General features: G+C 32.2%; 1 protein-coding gene across 5 annotated transcripts; it reads left to right on the top strand.

Moving 5' to 3' along the window:
• Positions 1-480: 480 nt before the first annotated feature.
• On the top strand, positions 481-14,784 carry LOC106071772 (zinc finger protein 62 homolog). Of its 5 annotated transcripts, none has more exons than XM_056024197.1 (19): positions 481-647; positions 2,045-2,628; positions 2,931-3,571; positions 3,666-3,795; positions 4,149-4,223; positions 4,347-4,414; positions 4,763-4,997; positions 5,324-5,440; positions 6,040-6,219; positions 6,798-7,300; positions 7,838-7,925; positions 8,455-8,631; positions 8,955-9,155; positions 9,260-9,457; positions 10,226-10,426; positions 10,829-10,987; positions 12,139-12,306; positions 13,611-13,799; positions 14,134-14,784. In XM_056024197.1, the coding sequence occupies exons 2-19, from the start codon at positions 2,052-2,054 to the stop codon at positions 14,583-14,585; spliced, it is 4,359 nt and encodes a 1,452-aa protein (XP_055880172.1). In that variant the 5' UTR covers positions 481-647; positions 2,045-2,051; the 3' UTR covers positions 14,586-14,784. The 5 variants fall into 5 exon arrangements, with proteins under 5 accessions (XP_055880172.1, XP_055880176.1, XP_055880174.1 ...); XM_056024201.1 differs by having other exon boundaries at positions 481-863; positions 4,350-4,414; XM_056024199.1 differs by having other exon boundaries at positions 481-863; positions 14,137-14,784.
• Positions 14,785-19,638: the final 4,854 nt, after the last annotated feature.

The raw sequence follows: 19,638 nt of genomic DNA, 5'->3' as shown, positions 1-19,638 counted from the left end.
CAATATTGTTCAAATTCAGTATTACGGGCCTAGAAATTAGGCACCTAGTTTTTCTTATGAAATATTTTATATTATTGTAGTGGCATGTGCTTATTATCTTATTGTTTGTTTGTTTTACATGTTTCGGATGTTCCTTCAGAGTTGAAGATAATTACTTCCTAGTCCAAACCTCCCGCAGGACGACGGGGGATGGGAGCGGGCAGGGTTTGAACCCGGGACCATCGATAAATCTGTACGACAGTCCAGCGTGCAAACCGCACGACCAGGCTGTACTACGGCATTATCTGTACTACGGCATTTCTATTTTAATTTTTTTTTCTGGTGTCTGGTGTATTGATTATTTTTAGTGGTCAGTGTTTATTTTATTATTATTATAATAATTATATATATATATATATGGTCTATAGGTAGACCTCAAAGGTTAGACAACCCAGCTGAAAAAGACGTTCATCTTATTTAATTTAGAGTAGCGTTTCTTTATGCCAGGAGTAAAACTTATAGTATATTCTCTAGTAGATCTATTATAAAAATTATGAATCTAATTATTAGATCCAGCAGTGTATCACTATTTTAGTATTTATATTATGTAAATCTAGACTAGTCCAATCTTTATCTAGACTCTAGACAATCTGAATCTAGCAAATCTAGTAATACAGTAATAGTTAATAGCTAGTCTACTCTACTCTAGAGTACTCTACTCTAGCTCTAGACTGAGACTTGACTCTACTTACTCAGTTACTGACTGCTAGTCTAGTTTTAAGTTTAGTAGTTACTAGATCTGGTCTAGGTCTAGGACTAGACCACTGGTACTGCCGGACTGGGATTTATTTACTATCACTAGTCTAGAGTATTAGTAATGAGTAGTAAGTATCAGTATCATTAGTGACATTAGTCTTAGTCCACTTAGTCTAGTAATACTCACTATCACTAGAATCTTAAGTTTAAGAATTAGATTTAAATTTAATACTATTACTAGATCTAGTATTATGACTACTAGTCTTACTAGATCTAGATCTAGATTTGTCTTTTATTAAGACTTTCATTTCTAATACTAATAGCAATAGTCTGAATAGATAGTCTAGATATTAGATTTTATTATTAGATCTAGATCTAATAATTTCTTTGACTTGAACTTGAATAGATGAGTAGATCTAAAATAGATCTCTATCATTTAGATCTTTGTTTATCTAGAATTAATCTAGAAATAGTAGAAATATATAAGTTTTATTTAGATTTAGATCTTTTATATAATACAGACGTTACTTCAAAAAAGATTATTACGTCCTATGTAGAAATTCCAGTGATTAGTCTAGTCTAGAATACTTATAGTATACATTACATTAGTATGATTAGTAACTCCTTAGTTTGTGTATAGATGCTATCTTGCTACAAAAAAAAAGAGCTTGGGTGAGATAGTGAGGCAGATGTACCGGCACTAAGTCTAAGAATAGATAGTGAGGCAGATGTACCGGCACTAAGTCTAAGAATAGATAGTGAGGCAGATGTACCGGCACTAAGTCTAAGAATAGATAGTGAGGCAGATGTACCGGCACTAAGTCTAAGAATAGATAGTGAGGCAGATGTACCGGCACTAAGTCTAAGAATAGATAGTGAGGCAGATGTACCGGCACTAAGTCTAAGAATAGTCTATTCCTCTAAAAAGCAGTAGAAGTCACTTAGCCATCCACATCTTTAGTTTAATTATGGTGCTAACTGCTAACATGCCAAATGGCAAATTTGGTGTACATTTCAATTAAAAGGCAATATATATATACTACAGCAAAATAGCTTGCAAGATGTAATTCCAAACTTTCATCATATCTATAACTATAAGAAGCTTTCTATCAATTTTTTGAAGTGTTGACTTACTATTAATAGTATTTTTTTTTTTAGTTTTGGCTTAACATACTGCATGTAATTAAAATATAAATCTTAAAAGTTATTTTTAGAATGAAATGAGAAGTTTTGATTTTAAAAATCTATATTACTGGTATACATGTTTCATTTATTTTCCTTTTTTATTTCATTATGTTTCTCTCATTAGATAGAATATGATGAAAGAAGTTCTAGATCCTCTCAATACCAAATGTTCCATTTGTTGGCAAATATTGCGCCCTAAAAGTCCACTGCTGCATGGCACAAAATGTAGCAAATACAAAATTAAAGAGAAGCTGCAATTTTTGCTTCCACCTCAAGACTTCAAAACTCTTGTAGACGAAAACATTTTTTCCAGCCCTCGGCTATGCAATGTTTGTTTCATAACAATTAACAAAATCTGCAAGACTATATCCAAGGCTAACAGCCTCATTGGGAAAAATATCAACATTAGGTTATATAAACCTTATAGGTCAGAATGGAAATCTGACTTGACGGATACTAATAGTCATATGAATGACCTTTTTAATAAAAAAAGCCACTTAAATAAATTGCAACAGCCGTTGTCAAGAGAACATGATTCATCTTGCTTGTTGGTGAATGCAACAATATCTGAACAAAGAGATGATGAATGTAGCTGTGGCAAAGTACGCAGCAATTCTGTTGAGGAGTCTAAGGTTGGAAGTTCCAATTCTTTCTTCCACAGTCCAACACTTGAAAGGAGTGATACAGCTTTAGATGATATTATTACAGGTACAAAGTATAGTGTGCCATAGTTTAAATTTTAGACTTCTTCTATTAATAAGAGAAAAGTTAATAAAAATTGACATTAATACTATACTTGTAGACCATTTCATCTATGCTTCCATTTTGTATGCTAATCTATTTTTAAATAATAAATTTTATATAATTTCATATATGTAAATCTATTCTTAAATAATTTAAGATGGTAATATATTCATAAATGATAAGAAAAATAATTTTGTATGTCAATCTAATCTTAGATAATAAGAAATTTCATTGAAATCTAAAATGTAAATTTTGCTTTGATTTAGGTGAGCAGGAAATATCAACTGTATCAGAAGAAGATCCTCACCTTCCGCATTCTTCTTCAGCACAGTTTGACATTCATAATTCTGAGAATAAAAGATCGAAAGTCTTGTTGCCTTTACAGGAGAGGAGGAAAAGGAACAGTTCAAGAAATCAAGCTTTGTCTGCCAACATTAAAGTGCAGCCTTCACGGGAAAGTAAGCGTGCTTCAGCGCTCAAAAGTCGCAACAGAAAATTGTCTTCTGAGATCAAAGCAAACTCTGATCTGGAACCGTTGTCAGATATTTCCAATGTGGAAAGTGAAGATGAGCATATTCCACTTTCAGAGAAGCAGGTCAAGAGGTCAAAGGTTGAAGGGGACAAAAAATGTAACTCCTCTAAAAAGAGGCCAAACTTTAAGTCAAATACTAAATTTACACAACTAAAAAGAAAAGAATCAAAATTCAGAAAATCGACTTCTAGACAAACAGCCAATGATGAATTGAGAAACGAGGCTGAGGATGGACTAAAAGTAGACAAGGCAAATGGATTAAGGAAAGTCCCTGACGATGCACTGAGTGTTTGTTGGGAAGCATCCTTCAAAACAGACATTCCTAAAGGCTTAAGTAAAATGTCCAAATCAAAACTGTTAAAACTGGCCACCAAGGTAATATTTTTACAAATTTATTTTTGCATTTGTTTTTATTTTATTTTTAACTTGTTATTAATACTTGGTACACTTTAATGCTTGGAACTCTTAGGTGAGCAAGATAACTGCGGACAAAAAGAACCTATTGAAGACAGTGTTGATTAAGTGTAGCATGAATAATTGTGATCATATCTACACTTGCTGGTCTGATTTGGCTGTTCATTTGAAATATTATCATTTCAGTAAGTATAATTTGTTTAAAATGATGTTAAGTTTTAACAATAATAATTTTATCATTACTGTTGAAGATTAAAATAAAAATAATTGCTAACTTAATTTGAATAACAAATCTGTGTTTTAAGGAAGCATATTACAAACAGAAAGCTTGTTTTTTTTTTCAATGCAAAGGATATTATGTAAAATCGTTATATTATTCCGTTTGAAACTGTTGAAAAATAATACAACAGTTTTAAATGATAATTTTTTAAAATTTGTTCTCAATTTTCTCTCTTTTAAATTATTTGTCTGTCTACAGTTTGTGCTGGACCAAAAATCTGGCCTATATATTTAGAATTTTGTTTTTTGTATTTAACAGATGGAGAACCAACTGTAAAGGATGATTTTACTCTGGTTTTGTTCAGTCTGACAGATAATGGAGAATTAAGCTTAGGTACATTATTTATTTTGAATTACAAGTTTCAGAAAAACTTGTACATGCAATTTGAATGCTTTTTTTTGACACTCAAGAACAATACATAATCCATCTGATTATTCAGCATTAATTCTTTTTCAGAAGAGTATCCTTATAGATGTGGTCGCCGAGGCTGTTCTTTGGCTTTCTCCCAACAAGACTTTTTACAAGTGAGTTATTCATTGTCATAGCTTACTGAATTGTATTTAAAAAATTATATAGTACCTCCTATATTAGTTCCCATGAATTATTTTTTAAATTATCAAATGTTCTAATAAAGAAAACAGTATATATTGAGTGAGATTTTTTTTTTTTACTATTTTTTATTACATGTATGCTTTTTATATTTTTCTGATTTTGTCAGAAATCTAAATTTTTTATTTGCTTTTTTTTTATATTAGGAGATTTCTTGTTTGTTTTTTTTACTTTATATTTCTCATTTATTATAGTATTGTTTTGTCCGTGGTCAATATTAAAGGTATCTTAGAAACTAAATGTTAGAGGTTTAAATCCTGTAGGAGCACCAGTTAGTCCATGGCTCAGATCTGAAGTACATTTGTGGTTATCCTGATTGTGTGGAAGCCTTTAAGGAGCCCAGAGACTTGTCTGAACACCTGAAGTCTCATGCACCTATGCAACATTCAACTAGTGATGTGTTAAAATCTGGCAAGAATAGTACAGAGACAAAGGATAAGACACCACATAAGAACACCAAAGAGATGAATCCAACTGAACAAAAATCTCAACACACAGGTTTGTAGATATGTGCTAGTAAAAATCAACTTAATAAATAGTTCTGAACTGGCTCTAAAACATTTTTAAAGCCATAAAGGAACTGGTTACTCTTGGTTACTCTTGCTACATTAATGTACTGTTGTATGTACCTCATGGCTGAGACATTTCAAGGTCATCGACAGTGAAATCCTTTGCTGAAGAACTCTGAGGACCTAAGTAAATCTATCCCCTTGGTAGATTAACTCTTTAAGTATAGATTAAGCTATTGTGAAAGCTTAAAACTTTACTTCTTTAAAAGGGGTTCGAATATATTCATGACATTTAGAATTATGTTATTTTATTAGGAAGGAAGCACCAGATTTTGGAGCCAATCAATACAGAGACATTCCCTTGCGATCTATGTGGTAAACTGTTCTTGAATGAGGTAGGACTCACAGGACATAAAAGGAAAGTTCACAGCAGTAAGTTTGTAAGACTTAGTATGTTTTTTATTCATGTATTTTTGACTCGGATCAGAATCAATTTGTTACTTTTATAATTTATTGGTTGTAATTTTCATCAAAGTTTTACAGATAAACATTTAAACAGTAGTTTCTCCCTCATAATTTATAAAACCATGAAAATCATATTCTAATGGCCCATGAAATTCTGTTCATAAAATCAATTTACATTTTTCATGAAGTAATTTTAGCTACGTGGTGCAAACTATTCTAAATTTTTATTCTGGAAAAAGATTTATGCAACAATACATTAGGGTAAAAATACCTTTTGCATTTATTTCTGTCAAACTGTTTAATGAGAATATGAAAGTAAAATAAACATTTTATATAAATAAACAAAGCCTTTTTGGCCCTATCTGAACATTGACTTAAGAAGCTAATAGAATTTCTCATTCAGAATTGTTGTACTTGTTTACATCTGTATTGTTTAGTGGGCTGTGTTAAACAATATGTATTGCAGTATTCATATTTAAATTTAGATTTGTACATTTTTTCAAACCAAAATGTCTATTTAACAAATGGTGAGTGTTAGTGTGTATATTCTGATGTATCATTAACAGTTGGTAAACCAGGACTACATAAATGCCCATACAATGGCTGCCAGGAGTCATTTGTCAAGAAAGAAAAGCTGGAGATACACATGTGCAGTCATTCAGCTGAGAGGCAACTGTTTTGTGAAAAATGTGGCAAGAAATTCAGTTGCCAGCGCTACCTGGATGTCCATTACAAAATCCATCTGAGTAAGTAATAGAAAAGTTTGGTACATTAGTTAGAGTCTCTTATTATCAGTTTAGGTCTTTGTTATGTTTGTGTGCACTTTGTGGCTTCTTGTCAAAATTGATCAGATAACTTAAGATCTATTTAATGTTTTTTTCATATATTTATGAAAACTTGACTTTAATAATGTCAAAATAATACTTATTACTATAAATAGTTTTTCAAATGTATGCAGATTGTATTTTTTTTTTTACTCACAATCTTTGATCTGCCACCTTGTGGACTTACATTATTTTCTGATTTGTTTCACCCTGCTGCCTTCCAGTAGAACAGTTTTTATTGGCCATTAAGTTTAAAAGATTGAGAACTGCTGATCCAGTGAATAATCTAATTCACAAAACCTTTTTCTTTGCTCCACTAATTTTTTATGAGCTCAGTACCCAATTATGTGTCAACAAACTAATATATTATTTGAAAAAGAAACTTAGTTTTTGTTATAACTTTTTTTGCCTAATTCCTCTTAGTGGAAATTAGTTTAAGCTAAATCTAAAAGTAGACCATTATCTTCATGGTATTATAATGTTATTGTTATCTTCATCAGAAAATGAGAAGCATGCTAGTCAGCCCCCAGCTCGAGATATACCTTGTGAGTTTACTGGCTGTACTAAGATGTTCACGTCGAGGGAAAACATGAAGAGTCATGTGCTAAACCAACACAGGGGCAGAAAACCAAAATCTATTCCTGGTGTCTTCTTCTCCTGTTCAGTTGAAGGCTGCGGTAAAAAGTTCTCGTTCAGGTCAACGCTGTATCGACACAACAAACTTGTTCACCGCGGTGGGGATTACAAACAGGGCAGCGAGTACGTGAAGTACCCTTGCACATACGAGGGCTGTAGTGTGGAGTTCAATCGCAAAAACTTGCTGGAGGAGCACATGGTCATGGAACATGGGAAGCTGCCCAAACGTCTACTTCCACTCCAAAACAAAGAGCTGGACTTCATAGAAGGGATATGTAGCCACTGTGGTATGGTGCTCACTGTGACCCTGTTACCTCGGCATGAAGAAATTTATCACAGTCTAGAGGCTCTAAAAGAATCAAAAGAGGTATTTCAAAAGTGGTCTCTTAAGTTAGGTAAAGGTTGAAAGGATTTTTGTTAACTACCAATCTAAAAAAATGTTTTTAGGCACAAGTTAACTTTGAAGGTAGAGCCTTAAAGGGTTAGGGATGGGGTTAATTATGTACATGTGTGCCAGTTTGGTGGGAAAAGACAGTTGATAAGCTAAAACTTAAGAAATGCTGCTTTCAGATTAAGTGTCAATGGATTAATTCACTCAAGAATTAACACTAAGTATTAAATATTTTCTGATTAAATCAATGATGATATGATAATCAAAATAGATATGCCAAAGCCCTGAATAAATACTAATTCTCCTACCACTAAATTTTCAAAGTGTTAACAGGAATGTTATAAAGTGCTAGATCTATATATAGGAGTGAAGAGAGTCTAGATAGTGTAGGAAAATTTATTTTTTAGAAGGGGGGTAAGCTATACTAAAAGTCACTGGCCAAAAGTATGTTGAGAAGCAAGAGTATCAGCTAACATAATTTAAGACTAATTATTCATTCTTGACTGTCCTCAGAGTTCACCTTACCCATGTCATTTGAAAGGTTGTGAAGAATTGTTTAATGTCCTAGAAGACAGAAAAGCCCATGTACAGCTTCATATAAGTATGTTTAATTTTGTACTTCTTTGTACTTTCTTTTTTTTGAAGAAATATCTGTATAAGACAAAACAAACATGATAGACCAATTGTAATGTCAGGCCTCTAACTTACCTCAAAGCTAATCTAGGGCCTATAACTTATTGCACATCAAATATAAAGACTCTAATTTACTGTTTAACTCATGTGAGGCCCATAAATTACTGCGCAATTTATCTAGGGCCAATTTTTTTAATTAAACAGAAATCTTTAGAGTAACTTCTGCAAAGACAGTCAAACAACTATTTCATTTACAAATATATTTACTATAAATTGAAATTCGATAACCAAGCAATCCTCATTTGGGAAAAATTATGTCTTAAATTTAATATATATATAAAAAAAAACTTTCTAAAAAAATTTTTTAACAGTTTCTCTGAATATTTTCACTAAGTAGTCTTATTACCCAGAACTTTTTAAAATGCTGTTTAGCAAAATTGTTGAGAATGAGACAATAATGGTTCCTCACATTAAACATTTGTATTTTCTTTCTTTAGATAATCCTCCTTACAAGTGTCAAGTAGGAGACTGCAGGGAAACATTCTATTTAGAGAAAAATTTAGACAATCATTTATGGAACCACAGCAAAAAACAATCAAAGTGTGATTTTGTTGATTGCGGTCAAGTCTTTGATGACCAGTTACAGCTGGCTAAGCATTCTAAAGTCCATTATGGTAACACATTGCTAAGTAATCTTTGAATTTTAACAATTTTTACCAACATTTTCGGAGTGATAACCACATTCTATAAAATTATAAAGACACACCACTCATTGTATTTGTAAAAATGATTACTGCATAGGACTGTAGAAGACTTTCATGATTTTTAGCTGAGACCAACTTTGAGTTAAAAATAGTAATCTGCAAAGAATATTACAAAGTCCACTAATTGATATAATTCCATGGGTTAATTTTGATCTGAAAGTAGTAGATTTTAATTTCACTAAATGAATATGTTTATATACAAAATGAAAAGAATTATTTTTTTCCTACTGCAGACAACAAAATGAAGTGTCCTTGGCCTAATTGTGATATCTGGCTGACTGAGACAGGGCATCTCAAGCCTCACTTTATAGCCCACAGTCGGTCACTCATGGCTAACTTTGATTTAGACTTTGTGTGTGAGATCTGTGAGCTGGCATTCAGTAGCAAGTGGGGCCTGATGATCCACAAGAGAATGCATGGGGAGGATGCTGCTGGTAAGCAAGATTTCATTGTCTTCAATGTATCCATGTTTTCATTCTTAATAAAAAGGTTTATTCTAAAAAAAAAAAAACCAACATGTTTTGTAAATTGTCCACAGCCAAACCATGTTTGTCTAGATTAACAAAGTTCCGATGTGAGGAGTCTGGTTGTGAAGGGACATTTGCTGACCAAAAAGGTTTCTTTGACCATTTCCTGTATCACTATACCAACATTCCAGCTAGATGTGACTTCAATGGTTGCAGCGAGACTTTTAGAAATATGATAACGATGTCCAGACACACCAAACAGCACTATGGTTTGTTCAGAGCTGACATTTCTTTCTTTTGTATAAATTGAAACTTGATGTTTAATTATACACTCATCACCTTTGAGATTGTTCGGCATTACATACTTTAACATGTACTAATGTAACTGTATAAGTCCACACAGAGAACTGTTTATTTTGTTACTGTTGATGTATGAATGAAACTTTACTTCTCTATTTTTACTTGTTTCACATACCGGTTGTGCTACATTCACCTCAGTGTTTCGTAGGGACCAGATAATGTGTGCATATCATAGGCACAATTTCATCTTTCCTTTAAATTTGTAACAGCTTTTTAAATTGCACTAAGTGTGAAATCAATAAAATAAACATGCAAAAATTAAATAAAAAGCTCAATCCCTCACTAATTATTTAGGTCAGTGCTTTTAACAATTTTGTAGGTCAGTGCTTTAAACAATTTTGTTCCTAAGTAAATAAAAAAAAAATTTGTTTAACCAACATTTCTTTTAAGCATTCCCTATTTTCTGAACAAAGAATATTTAAGCATAAAGAAAGTAAATGATTATTTAATTACAAAACATTTATTTAAAGAGTAAGCTATTCTATTTACATAGACAAATTAATGGGTGCATTCTATAATTATATATCTATGAATTTGAATATGTATCAAATATAAAAGGCACATATTATGATGATGAAATCCATTTCCATCAGTATATTGTTATATTCCATTCAAAATAATTTTTTTTACAAGTCAAGTATTTCAGACAATCAATAATGGAAAGGATTGTGTTTCAGATGGAAAGTTTAAATGTCCTTGGCAGTCCTGCGAGAAATTATTTGCTTCCGTGTTCATAGTAAAGAAACATTTGTATCGTCACATCAGTAGCAACCCAGATGTATCTGGGGACAAACATTTCTCTTGCAATCAGTGCTTCATGACATTTAAATTTCAGGAAAACCTTGAAAGTCACTTCGAACATCATAAAGAGAAATCTGGTAAATTATATATTGTTGTTATGCTTGTGTTGTACAATTTTTGCAGAAACCTAAGGATAAATAATCTAGTTAGGCCTCAGCTTATCAATATATTTATTTACTAGAAGCCTCTCTGTTGTATAAACAGTTTTTTTCTTTGGTCAGGCCCTTAAGTTGTTTTTTTTCTGTTGTTCATATTTACATATATATTTATGTTCATTAGAGATTTAAATGGCATTAAGTCATTGAATTTGATTAATTCAGGTGACATGTTCCATATTTGAATGGCCCATGAGAAGTTTGAACAAGAAATGTGTTGATACAATCTATGAAATGATGCTTCAATGTTCATTATATATATATATATATATATATATATATTCACTTTTGGAAAGATTAATTGTTCTTCCTTTTTTTTTCCAGACTATGTTTGTCCTACTTGTGGTAAGAAAGGCAGACACAATCACATCAAGGCACAAAAACAGGGTAAACCACGCAAATCTCAGGTGTGCTCAGAGTGTAAAGCTTGCTATGCAACTGTCAGTGGATTAAAACTACATCTCCTACAAAAACACAAGATAGGTAAGACAATATCTCCCAGCATGCTTCTTGGAAACTACTATCATATTTCTTGTTTTGGATAAATTTAAGAAAAAAAAAAAGGTTTTTGTTGCTTACAAAAGCTTTGTGACCCGCTGTCTTAAAATGTTAGCTTCAACAAGTGTTTATATATCAGTGTAATAAGCTATTTCTACCACTTTAAACAGTACTTAAGAGAATGTAAGCTTATGGTTGAATAACAACAGTATATTCTTTGTTGTGAGAGAATATTAACTGTGATCATTTAATTTTATTGAAAAGGCCTTGACTATGCTTTATCAAACTCACATCTGGAATATTTTAATATCACTGCCTGGTATGGCAATCTGAACATTAAAAATAAAAATAAACTTCATAGAATCCTAAATGCTGCTGGTAAAGTCATTGGCAAAAAACAAACCTTTTTGGGCAGCTGTTTGAGACAAACATCCATAAAAAAGCTAAAAAGATTATAGATATCCTTTGAGTCAGGATTTTGTGATTTTACCATCACAAAAGAGATACAAGACCACAAACAGACACAAACACTCTTTTTGTTCCCCTGGCAATCAAATCATTAAGTAGAAACAATCTGAAAAAAACTTTTTACTTGTAAATTAGGAGTGAGTCTGGTGTGATTGTACATTTTGTTTTTTTATAGTTATAATGTTTTGTTTGGTGTAATGCACAAATTGTAAGACAAATTTTCTTATGGACAATAAAGATTATTATTATTATTCTAGAATATATTTTGATGAATGTTTCTTTACCAAGAAATGTATGCAATATTTTTATGTTTTGTAACCAATAAACTAGAGATAGCTGATTTTTCTATCTCTGCTAAATTTAAAAAGACCACTTCAAACAGTTCAATGAAATATGATGGTAAAATTTAAAGCAGCAGTCTCTTTTTAAACTTACTAACACAGATGGAGTCAAGTTATCATTCAAATCTTGTCTCATTTAAAAAGAATTAAAAAAAAGACCCCTAAAAGTTCCTGGGTAAAATCTTTTTTTAAATAGAAAACATATCTTCAAAAACTCCTCCCCCCACCCAAAAGCTAATAAAACTATTTCAGCTTGAAAATTATGTAGAGTTTACTTATCTTCATTTTTAAATTCAAGAGATTTCATTACAAATTTTTTGTGTTTAGGTAAATGGCCATTTCAATGTAACTACTGTGGAAAAGGTTTTGTCAGTAGCCGAGAGATGCAGAGGCATATTCCATCCCACACTAAAGAGAAACCTTTTGTGTGCAATATATGTGGTACAAGCTTTGCTTCTCACACAGGTCATCGGGCTCATGTCAGGAAACATGCAGGTAAGGAAAGTAGATGTGGTTGGTAAAGGAAGAAATCCTAAATAGTAGTGGATAGCTGCTGAATCTCTTCAAAAAATGTGAGAGTACAGCTTAAAAAATTGCATTTTTTTATTTCTAAGAAAGAAAAAAAAATGAATTAAAAAATAAAACTTAATATTAACAAAATATAGTCTCCTCTGATGTAATTGCTATTTCATCCAATTAACTATAGGCATACTTTACTTAAAAAAAGAAAAACAACAATTTAGTCAATAATAGTGGGAAGCGTGGTTGAGAGGTAAAGTAAGGTTGATCTTGGCTTGGCTACCTATGATGGGGGCTCGAGGTTCGACACCTGACTCGAGCAGAGTTGTGTTTACTGAGCACCTAAAGGCAACACGGAAAAACCTTCTTCCAGATACCTCCTCCCCCCACTGGTCCACAAATGAGATTGGACCATAGCGCTCTGAGCATGTTATAAGCATGAAAGTAGCGCTATATAAAAGCCATAATTTAATTTTTTTTTATTTTAATAATGAAAATAATTGTAAACATTGAGTTTTTACTTTACAAAGAAAACAAAATTCTTTTATTTTTAACCGTTTTTGTACAAGATTAAAGCTTTAAACATGATTGGATAGCTGGGTCTTTCTTTATGCTCTCTACCCCATAATTTATTCTCTGGTGAGTTCCCACATAGCAGTGGAAGAGTTTATTATAATATTATAGTTTATTGTTGGGTTAAAGAGTAAAAACTAGTAATAGTATAATGTATTGAGAATACTAAAGCCAGGTTGACCATATATTTGTTCTTTTTCCAATAATATAAAATATATAAGGAGAAGTTTAGTGCAGTTTTAATAGATTTTTATTTGCAATCCTTTTTGTATAATGTAATGAGTCAGTGAAAATTGAGTTGTAATGAAAAATTAAAAAAATTTAAGTATTTCTTGCATATGTAACATGAATCCTTGTTGATAAGTATTTCTAAATGGTAGTCCAGCAATAGATAATGCTTTGTCATTTGATATAGATTTGATTTTGTAATTAATAATAAAATGTTTGTAAATGCCTCCATTACACTGCTATTCAAGCCATTTAATAAACTTGTAATTTAGGCATAACACCAAAATTTCTAAAAAATGTCTCCTCCTAGACCATATTTTGAAAACCATTAATCTATTTTAATTTGTTTTTTTGTAAATATCAATATAATTTTCTAGAACACTTATTTTATTGGGTATTATTTATATTCATTTTTTTAAAATATTTTTCTTAGTATGCTGTCTTACACAAATTTGTTTTTTATGTTTCTATATCACCAGGCCAGAAGTATGAATGTGACGTTGAAGGTTGTGGTAAAGTGTACACTACAGCTATATCACTGCGGGGTCACAAAGCGCAACACGATGGCTTCAGTAAAACTTGTCCTTACTGTGGCAAGACTTATAAGAACCCATATGGGCACAAGTGTAAGGCTAGCAGAGACAACAAAAAGAAAATTCTTCGACCAGGTGAATACATAGCTGTTTTTTAAGGCTGCTTAAATATATTTTTAAAGATAAAACATATTTAAAAAAGAAACAGCAACTTAACAATTTAGTTTCATAAACTTAAGAAAATGTTTTTAAAATAGTTAAGAATATTTAGTAGACTATAAATCCATTTGTGTGCTTAACAAGTATAAATGCTATAGAAATTCATTTTCATCTTATCTTTTTGATAAAAGCAGGTTTTAAAAATATATTCCAATGCCTATTGGATTAACTTATCTAAATGAGATAAACTTATTAAAATATTTTGTTCTAAATTATTTTTTTCATTTTTTGTTTAACTCAATAAATTCAGCAGGGTCCAGTCAAACAACTAGATCGAACCTGTCCCAGCCAGTTACTTTGTTACCTCAGACAGTGCAACAGAGCCTACCTCCTACACCCCATCCACCCCCACAGCAGTCTGTGCTGCAGGTCCAGGCTCCTGCCACCACACAAGTGCAGCACACACTTATCATGCCTCAACATTTGGTTACCCATAACATGGACATGCACCAGACTGCCCGGCCAATCATGGCCCCTGACACCCTGAGTCACAGCCATATAATGCAACACAGCCTGAACCCAGTGATGCCACAGTGCATGTCCCAGGGCCACCACCATCTCCTACCTCATCAGAACCTCATGCAGGAAAGGAGTGGAGTTATCCCCATGGACATCACCAGAGGCAATGCAATGGACATGACTGGGGGGGACTACACATTTAACAATTATGTTGTGTTCTGGGATAGCCAGAATCTCCAATGATTGCTGGGATAGACAAAGTTAGCAGTGGAGGCTGGGAAAGCCTAAAAAATGAAATCTACAATGAATCTCAAAAAGGAATATACTGATCTGTGTCATCTTTTGTTTTATTTATTTGTGTCGATATCTCATACATTTATTCTGATCATTTATGTATTTATTAAAAGTCGTTTATAAGTTCTCTTTACTGAAAAGAAATCAACTTGAGTAGTTTGAGTGTGTTGTAGTTTCTGTCATTATCTACAAGCTCTTGCAGCTATTGAACTAATCTGTAGACTTGTTTAAAGTTTTACTGTAAAAATCAAAATGAGATTTAAATTCAAATATAAATACATCATTAGTTAGAAAGGAATGGAGAAGGACTGTTGACGAATCTTGCTTGGTGCCTCAACAGTCTAGCAGACTAAGGGATAGGTAAAGGTAAAAAATGAATAGAAAAAAAATGTGTGATTTTATGGCAAACAATAGCAGGGAGACTACTTTAACAGCACATAAGCATCAACTTTGACACTGGCATAATGTAATGCACATTCAAACAAAAACTTCAGTTGGATAGAACACATAGAGATTTCCAATATGCATTTTAGTTATTTTCACATCAATCATTCATTTTGTTATTTACACATCATTATTTAGTTATTTACACAACAATCAAAAATATTTCTAAATGTGTTGATTTAATTTTACATGATCTGGATTGAAAACCTTTGGCAAGTGTAAGTCGGACCTGCAAAATTCTAGTGACCAGCGTATCTGTTAATAATAATAATTTATTTTTTAAAGGGCATTAACAAACCTAAAGATGAGAGTTGAACTGACAAAATTATCTGAAAAAAGTTTTATTTCATTTGAATATTTTTTTTGTTACGTAACAAATTTTCAGACCCTTACAACATATTTGTATACCCCCCTCCAACGCTGTTTTGTAACCTAAACCAAACTGGTAAATGAACTAATGGGCAAGAACACTTTCAGGTTTTACTGGGACAAAAATGAACATTTCATGAGTCATCCTAAGAAATTCTGCTCGTTCACATTTTCAAAGACTAAAGATACAATAAAAGTCTACTTGGAAAACCTAATTGAAGGAACGAAATCCAAGGGGAAAGTGGGGTAATATGAGATGGTGGGCAATATTGGCATTTGTGGTATATTTTCATAGGTCGGTATTATATAAAATATGGCAAAGTGGAAATGAGGCATAAGCTAGGAAACAATATCTGCAGTTTAAATTCACATTCTGGATTGCAAGATTAGTCTAATGAAATGTTTTTTAGAAAATTGGTGGTTCTTTTTACATTACATTTTTTTAAATGCTTAAAATGTAAGCTTTCCTATTCTATTTGGTATATAATGAATACATGAGCAAATATTAAGCATATAACAGTTTGAAAATTCTGCTCAGCACAGCGATATGGTTGTAATAACAAACTTGTCAGTGTACTACCTTGTGGGTAATATGGGATACTAAGTTGGGGGTAAATTAGAGTCCGATGTTTTTTAATGTTTATTTGCTCACATATTGGTTCTAGATCATACTACGTGGTGAGTGTTCAAGCAGAAGAAAAACCAAAACAATTTGTCTAAAAGCTGACTTAGTCAATAATATTAATTAAAATGACAATTATTTCTTCTCATCAGCTCCAGTGTGCACAAGGTTCACTTTACACAGTCACTTGTTTTATTGTCTGCTTAACAGAAAATATTTATAAACTAATACAATTTTTGTGATGTTTTAATGTCTGTTTTGTTTCAATGATAAACAGAATCATATTTTGTTTGTATCTTTATTCTTTATTTTGATATTGTTTGGGTATCCCATATTAACCATTCTTTGAGGGTCCCAGGACACTAAAAATCATTTTATTTTTTTCCTAAAACTAAAAAAAAGTAATGCTCAAACCCATCTGTTCTTTAGTAGAAAGTTTATTTCATATATACTGAATCCATTTTATATTAGCAGTTGGTAAAAAAAACAGCCTATCAATAATAGGTTTTAAAACTTAAAAGTTAAGTATCTCATATTACCAGTACCCCACTTTCCCTTCCTATGTGTAATGTACTAGATAAGTTAATTGCAATTACCACGGGCATACTAGGTTACCAAAAAGTCGGGTCGGGAAAAAGTTTCCTAGAATCTAGCTTTATTAAAAAAAAAAAAATTACAAAGACGAATTTTGTGTGAAAACAAACTCAAAATGGACACCCTGTGTGGTCCACTAAGGCAGGTTTCTTATCTTATATAATACATGCGTTACTTCAAAAAAGAAGATGATTACGTCCTATGCGTCATGCATTTAGTCATGCATATTAACCAATGACTAAAATTCTGCCAAGTCACTGGTTTTCCTGGCTAGCTCAGGCAACCCATTCCATGCTCTAATAGCACTAGGGAAGAAGGAGTATTTGTACAAATTTGTCCTAGCATATGGGACGAGGAATGTGCCTTTATCTTTGTGTCTTTCGGAGTATTTTATTAAATTTTGTTTTTGTAGGCCTATTTGAATATTATGGTTCAGTGTTTTATGTATGATTACTACTTTACTTTTGAGCCTTCTGTCCTGAAGGCTTTCTAAATTTAGTGATTTTACTAAAGGTGTTACTCTAGTCAAATGTGAATATTCGTTTGTTATGAATCTCACTGCTCTATTTTGTGTCTGTTCCAGTTTCTTAATGTTTTCTTGAGTTGAGGGGTCCCAATCGGAGGATGCATATTCTATTATTGGCCTAACCAAGGTTAAATAACATTTTAGTTTTATGTTCTTATTTGATTTATAGAAATTTCTTTTAATAAATCCTAATGCTTTGTTTGATTTTTTTGTAGTTTCATCAATATGTGGATTCCATGACAGTTTTCATTTATTCTAACACCTAGGTATTTTGCATTTTGAGTCTGTTACTGGTTTGCCATGAATAAGATAAGTGGAATTAATTTGTTTTAGTTTTTTTGTTACTCTTAGGAATATCTAAATAATAGAAAAGCCATAGTTTGCATGCAAGGACAAAGAAGCCACACAGTGGGTATAAAAAATGGCGTCCCCTAAGGAGAAGTCCTATCCCCAACACTGTTCCTAATATTCATAAACGATCTAAATCAAAACCTACCAAGAAAAGTTAAAAGCAGCATGTATGCAGATGACCTTGCCTTAATTAGCACAGAAGAATATGTAGGAACATCGAAATTTCGATTACAGGATGCTCTCGATATACTCAACAATTGGTCCAAAGACTGAGGCATGTCCATCAACACAAAAAAGACAACATATACCATATTCTCACTGTCAACAAAACAACAAACAATAAAATTAACATTAGATAAGGAAGCTTTAGAAAAAAATGACAGCCCTACGTATCTTGGAGTCACCTATGACCTGAGACTAACCTGGAAAAACCAAATAGATAAAACACAGAGTAAAGGCATGCAGAGACTATAATAGTAATATAAAATATATTGAACTAACACGTACATTCATCATAATGCAGCCTTGTGATTTTTCACTTATGAACATAGCATTATTTAGGACCAATATTTTACAAAGGCTGCTTGGAGAAATCAGGTATACCCATTAGGAGAAAAACGATCCCTTTACATTAGAAAAATTTAAGAAACTAGAACAGACACAAAATAGACAGTGACATTTATAACAAAATAATATTCAAAATTGATTAGAGTAACACCTTTTTAAGTAATCATTTAAAGTTTAAAATCACTACAATTTTTTTCAACAATTATTTTGTGTATGAAATTGTGTATCGGAAAATGCCGGGTACTTGAAATAAGCTAGTCCTAAAAAACAACAACAAAGATCTTGGGTAAAATACTCATTAAATAAAGTACTGTAAATGTGTAGTTTTACGCGCTAGTTTCAGGTCTTTTCTTTTTAAAGCCTCTATCGGGTTTGATCACAACTACCCGTATTTTTGTGCAGAATTCTTTTCTCTATCAGGCACACTTAAAATTATAGCATAATAATGTCAGTTTAATTTAAGAGAGAACTGAAAAATGCAAAGATATATAAGGAAAAAGCGACTTCCGGCCCAATACTTTTTAATCAAAGAAACGAAACGGACTAGTCCAACAAACCCTATAGGCTGGTGTGTGCCAAACCTTGACCTTCATCTAAAAGACGACGATTGGTCAGTTAATCCGAGGAGACATGTGAAATTGCATATGCCTATCCTGTAACATTCAGAACTAGAGTAGACCTATGTAGACCAAAATTAAATTTAAAAATCTTTATCTAAATGTTATCTTAAGTGTTTAGATTTTTTTTTTACACAAAACAAAAATCTAAATTATAAAAAAAAAGGGGGGGGGGGTACACACTTTGACGTTTAGTTGCTATGAAACAATAGATCGTTTAAATTACGCTGACCCGTGACCCCTCAAGAGACACACACAAAATATACACTCAATCTACAAAATAAATAAAAAAAATATTTTATAAATTCCATTCCATTATCCTTTGAAAACCTAACCAAAGAAAAAAACAAGCAAACGATATTCGTACATAAGAAATGACTTTGGAACAACTCAAATAGAGCAACATAAAAATGATCTCGCCCATAAGACTAAGACTAGGCTAAGACTAAGACTGCTTTATTGATCCTTTTGGACATTTGTTGTGATTACAAGGACTCATTTTCTCATATAAAGACAAGACAACAGAAACATACAATAAATAGAACAGACACAATATATTCAGTTCATTCAGCGACCACACAGAGGCATCTTTGTCCTTTTCATGTTTCCTGATCAACGAGTGGCGTTGATATAGTCTGACCGAGTAAGGTACGAACGAGTTTTTTGTACCGCTCCGTTCTTGTTTTGATTGACAGCAGTCGCCCACTTCGCGACGACCTGACGTAGTTCTGATGGAGCTGGAGGCCGTTATCTTCCAAGATTTTTCCGACTTTTCTTAGGCACTTTTGTTCAAAAAGTTCCTTTAAATGTGGTAATATTGTGAGTGTAATTTTTGATGCCCTTTTTTATGATGTTTTCTAGGCGGCGCAACAGTTTAGATGAAGCGTTGCCTTGCCAACAAGTTATTCCGTA

This window comes from Biomphalaria glabrata, chromosome 3 (assembly GCF_947242115.1).
Source record: "Biomphalaria glabrata chromosome 3, xgBioGlab47.1, whole genome shotgun sequence".
Lineage (NCBI taxonomy): Eukaryota > Metazoa > Mollusca > Gastropoda > Planorbidae > Biomphalaria > Biomphalaria glabrata.
This window is presented reverse-complemented; position numbering and strand designations above follow the sequence as displayed.

What these genes read in the sequence shown, in the direction of transcription:
- LOC106071772 (XM_056024197.1), top strand. Translation starts at nt 2,052, where the DNA reads ATGATGAAAGAAGTTCTAGATCCTCTCAATACCAAATGTTCCATTTGT. An exon ending in CCTACAAAAACACAAGATAG is followed by an intron (nt 10,988 to 12,138) that starts GTAAGACAATAT and finishes TTTTGTGTTTAG; the next exon opens with GTAAATGGCCATTTCAATGT. An exon ending in AAAGAAAATTCTTCGACCAG is followed by an intron (nt 13,800 to 14,133) that starts GTGAATACATAG and finishes CAATAAATTCAG; the next exon opens with CAGGGTCCAGTCAAACAACT.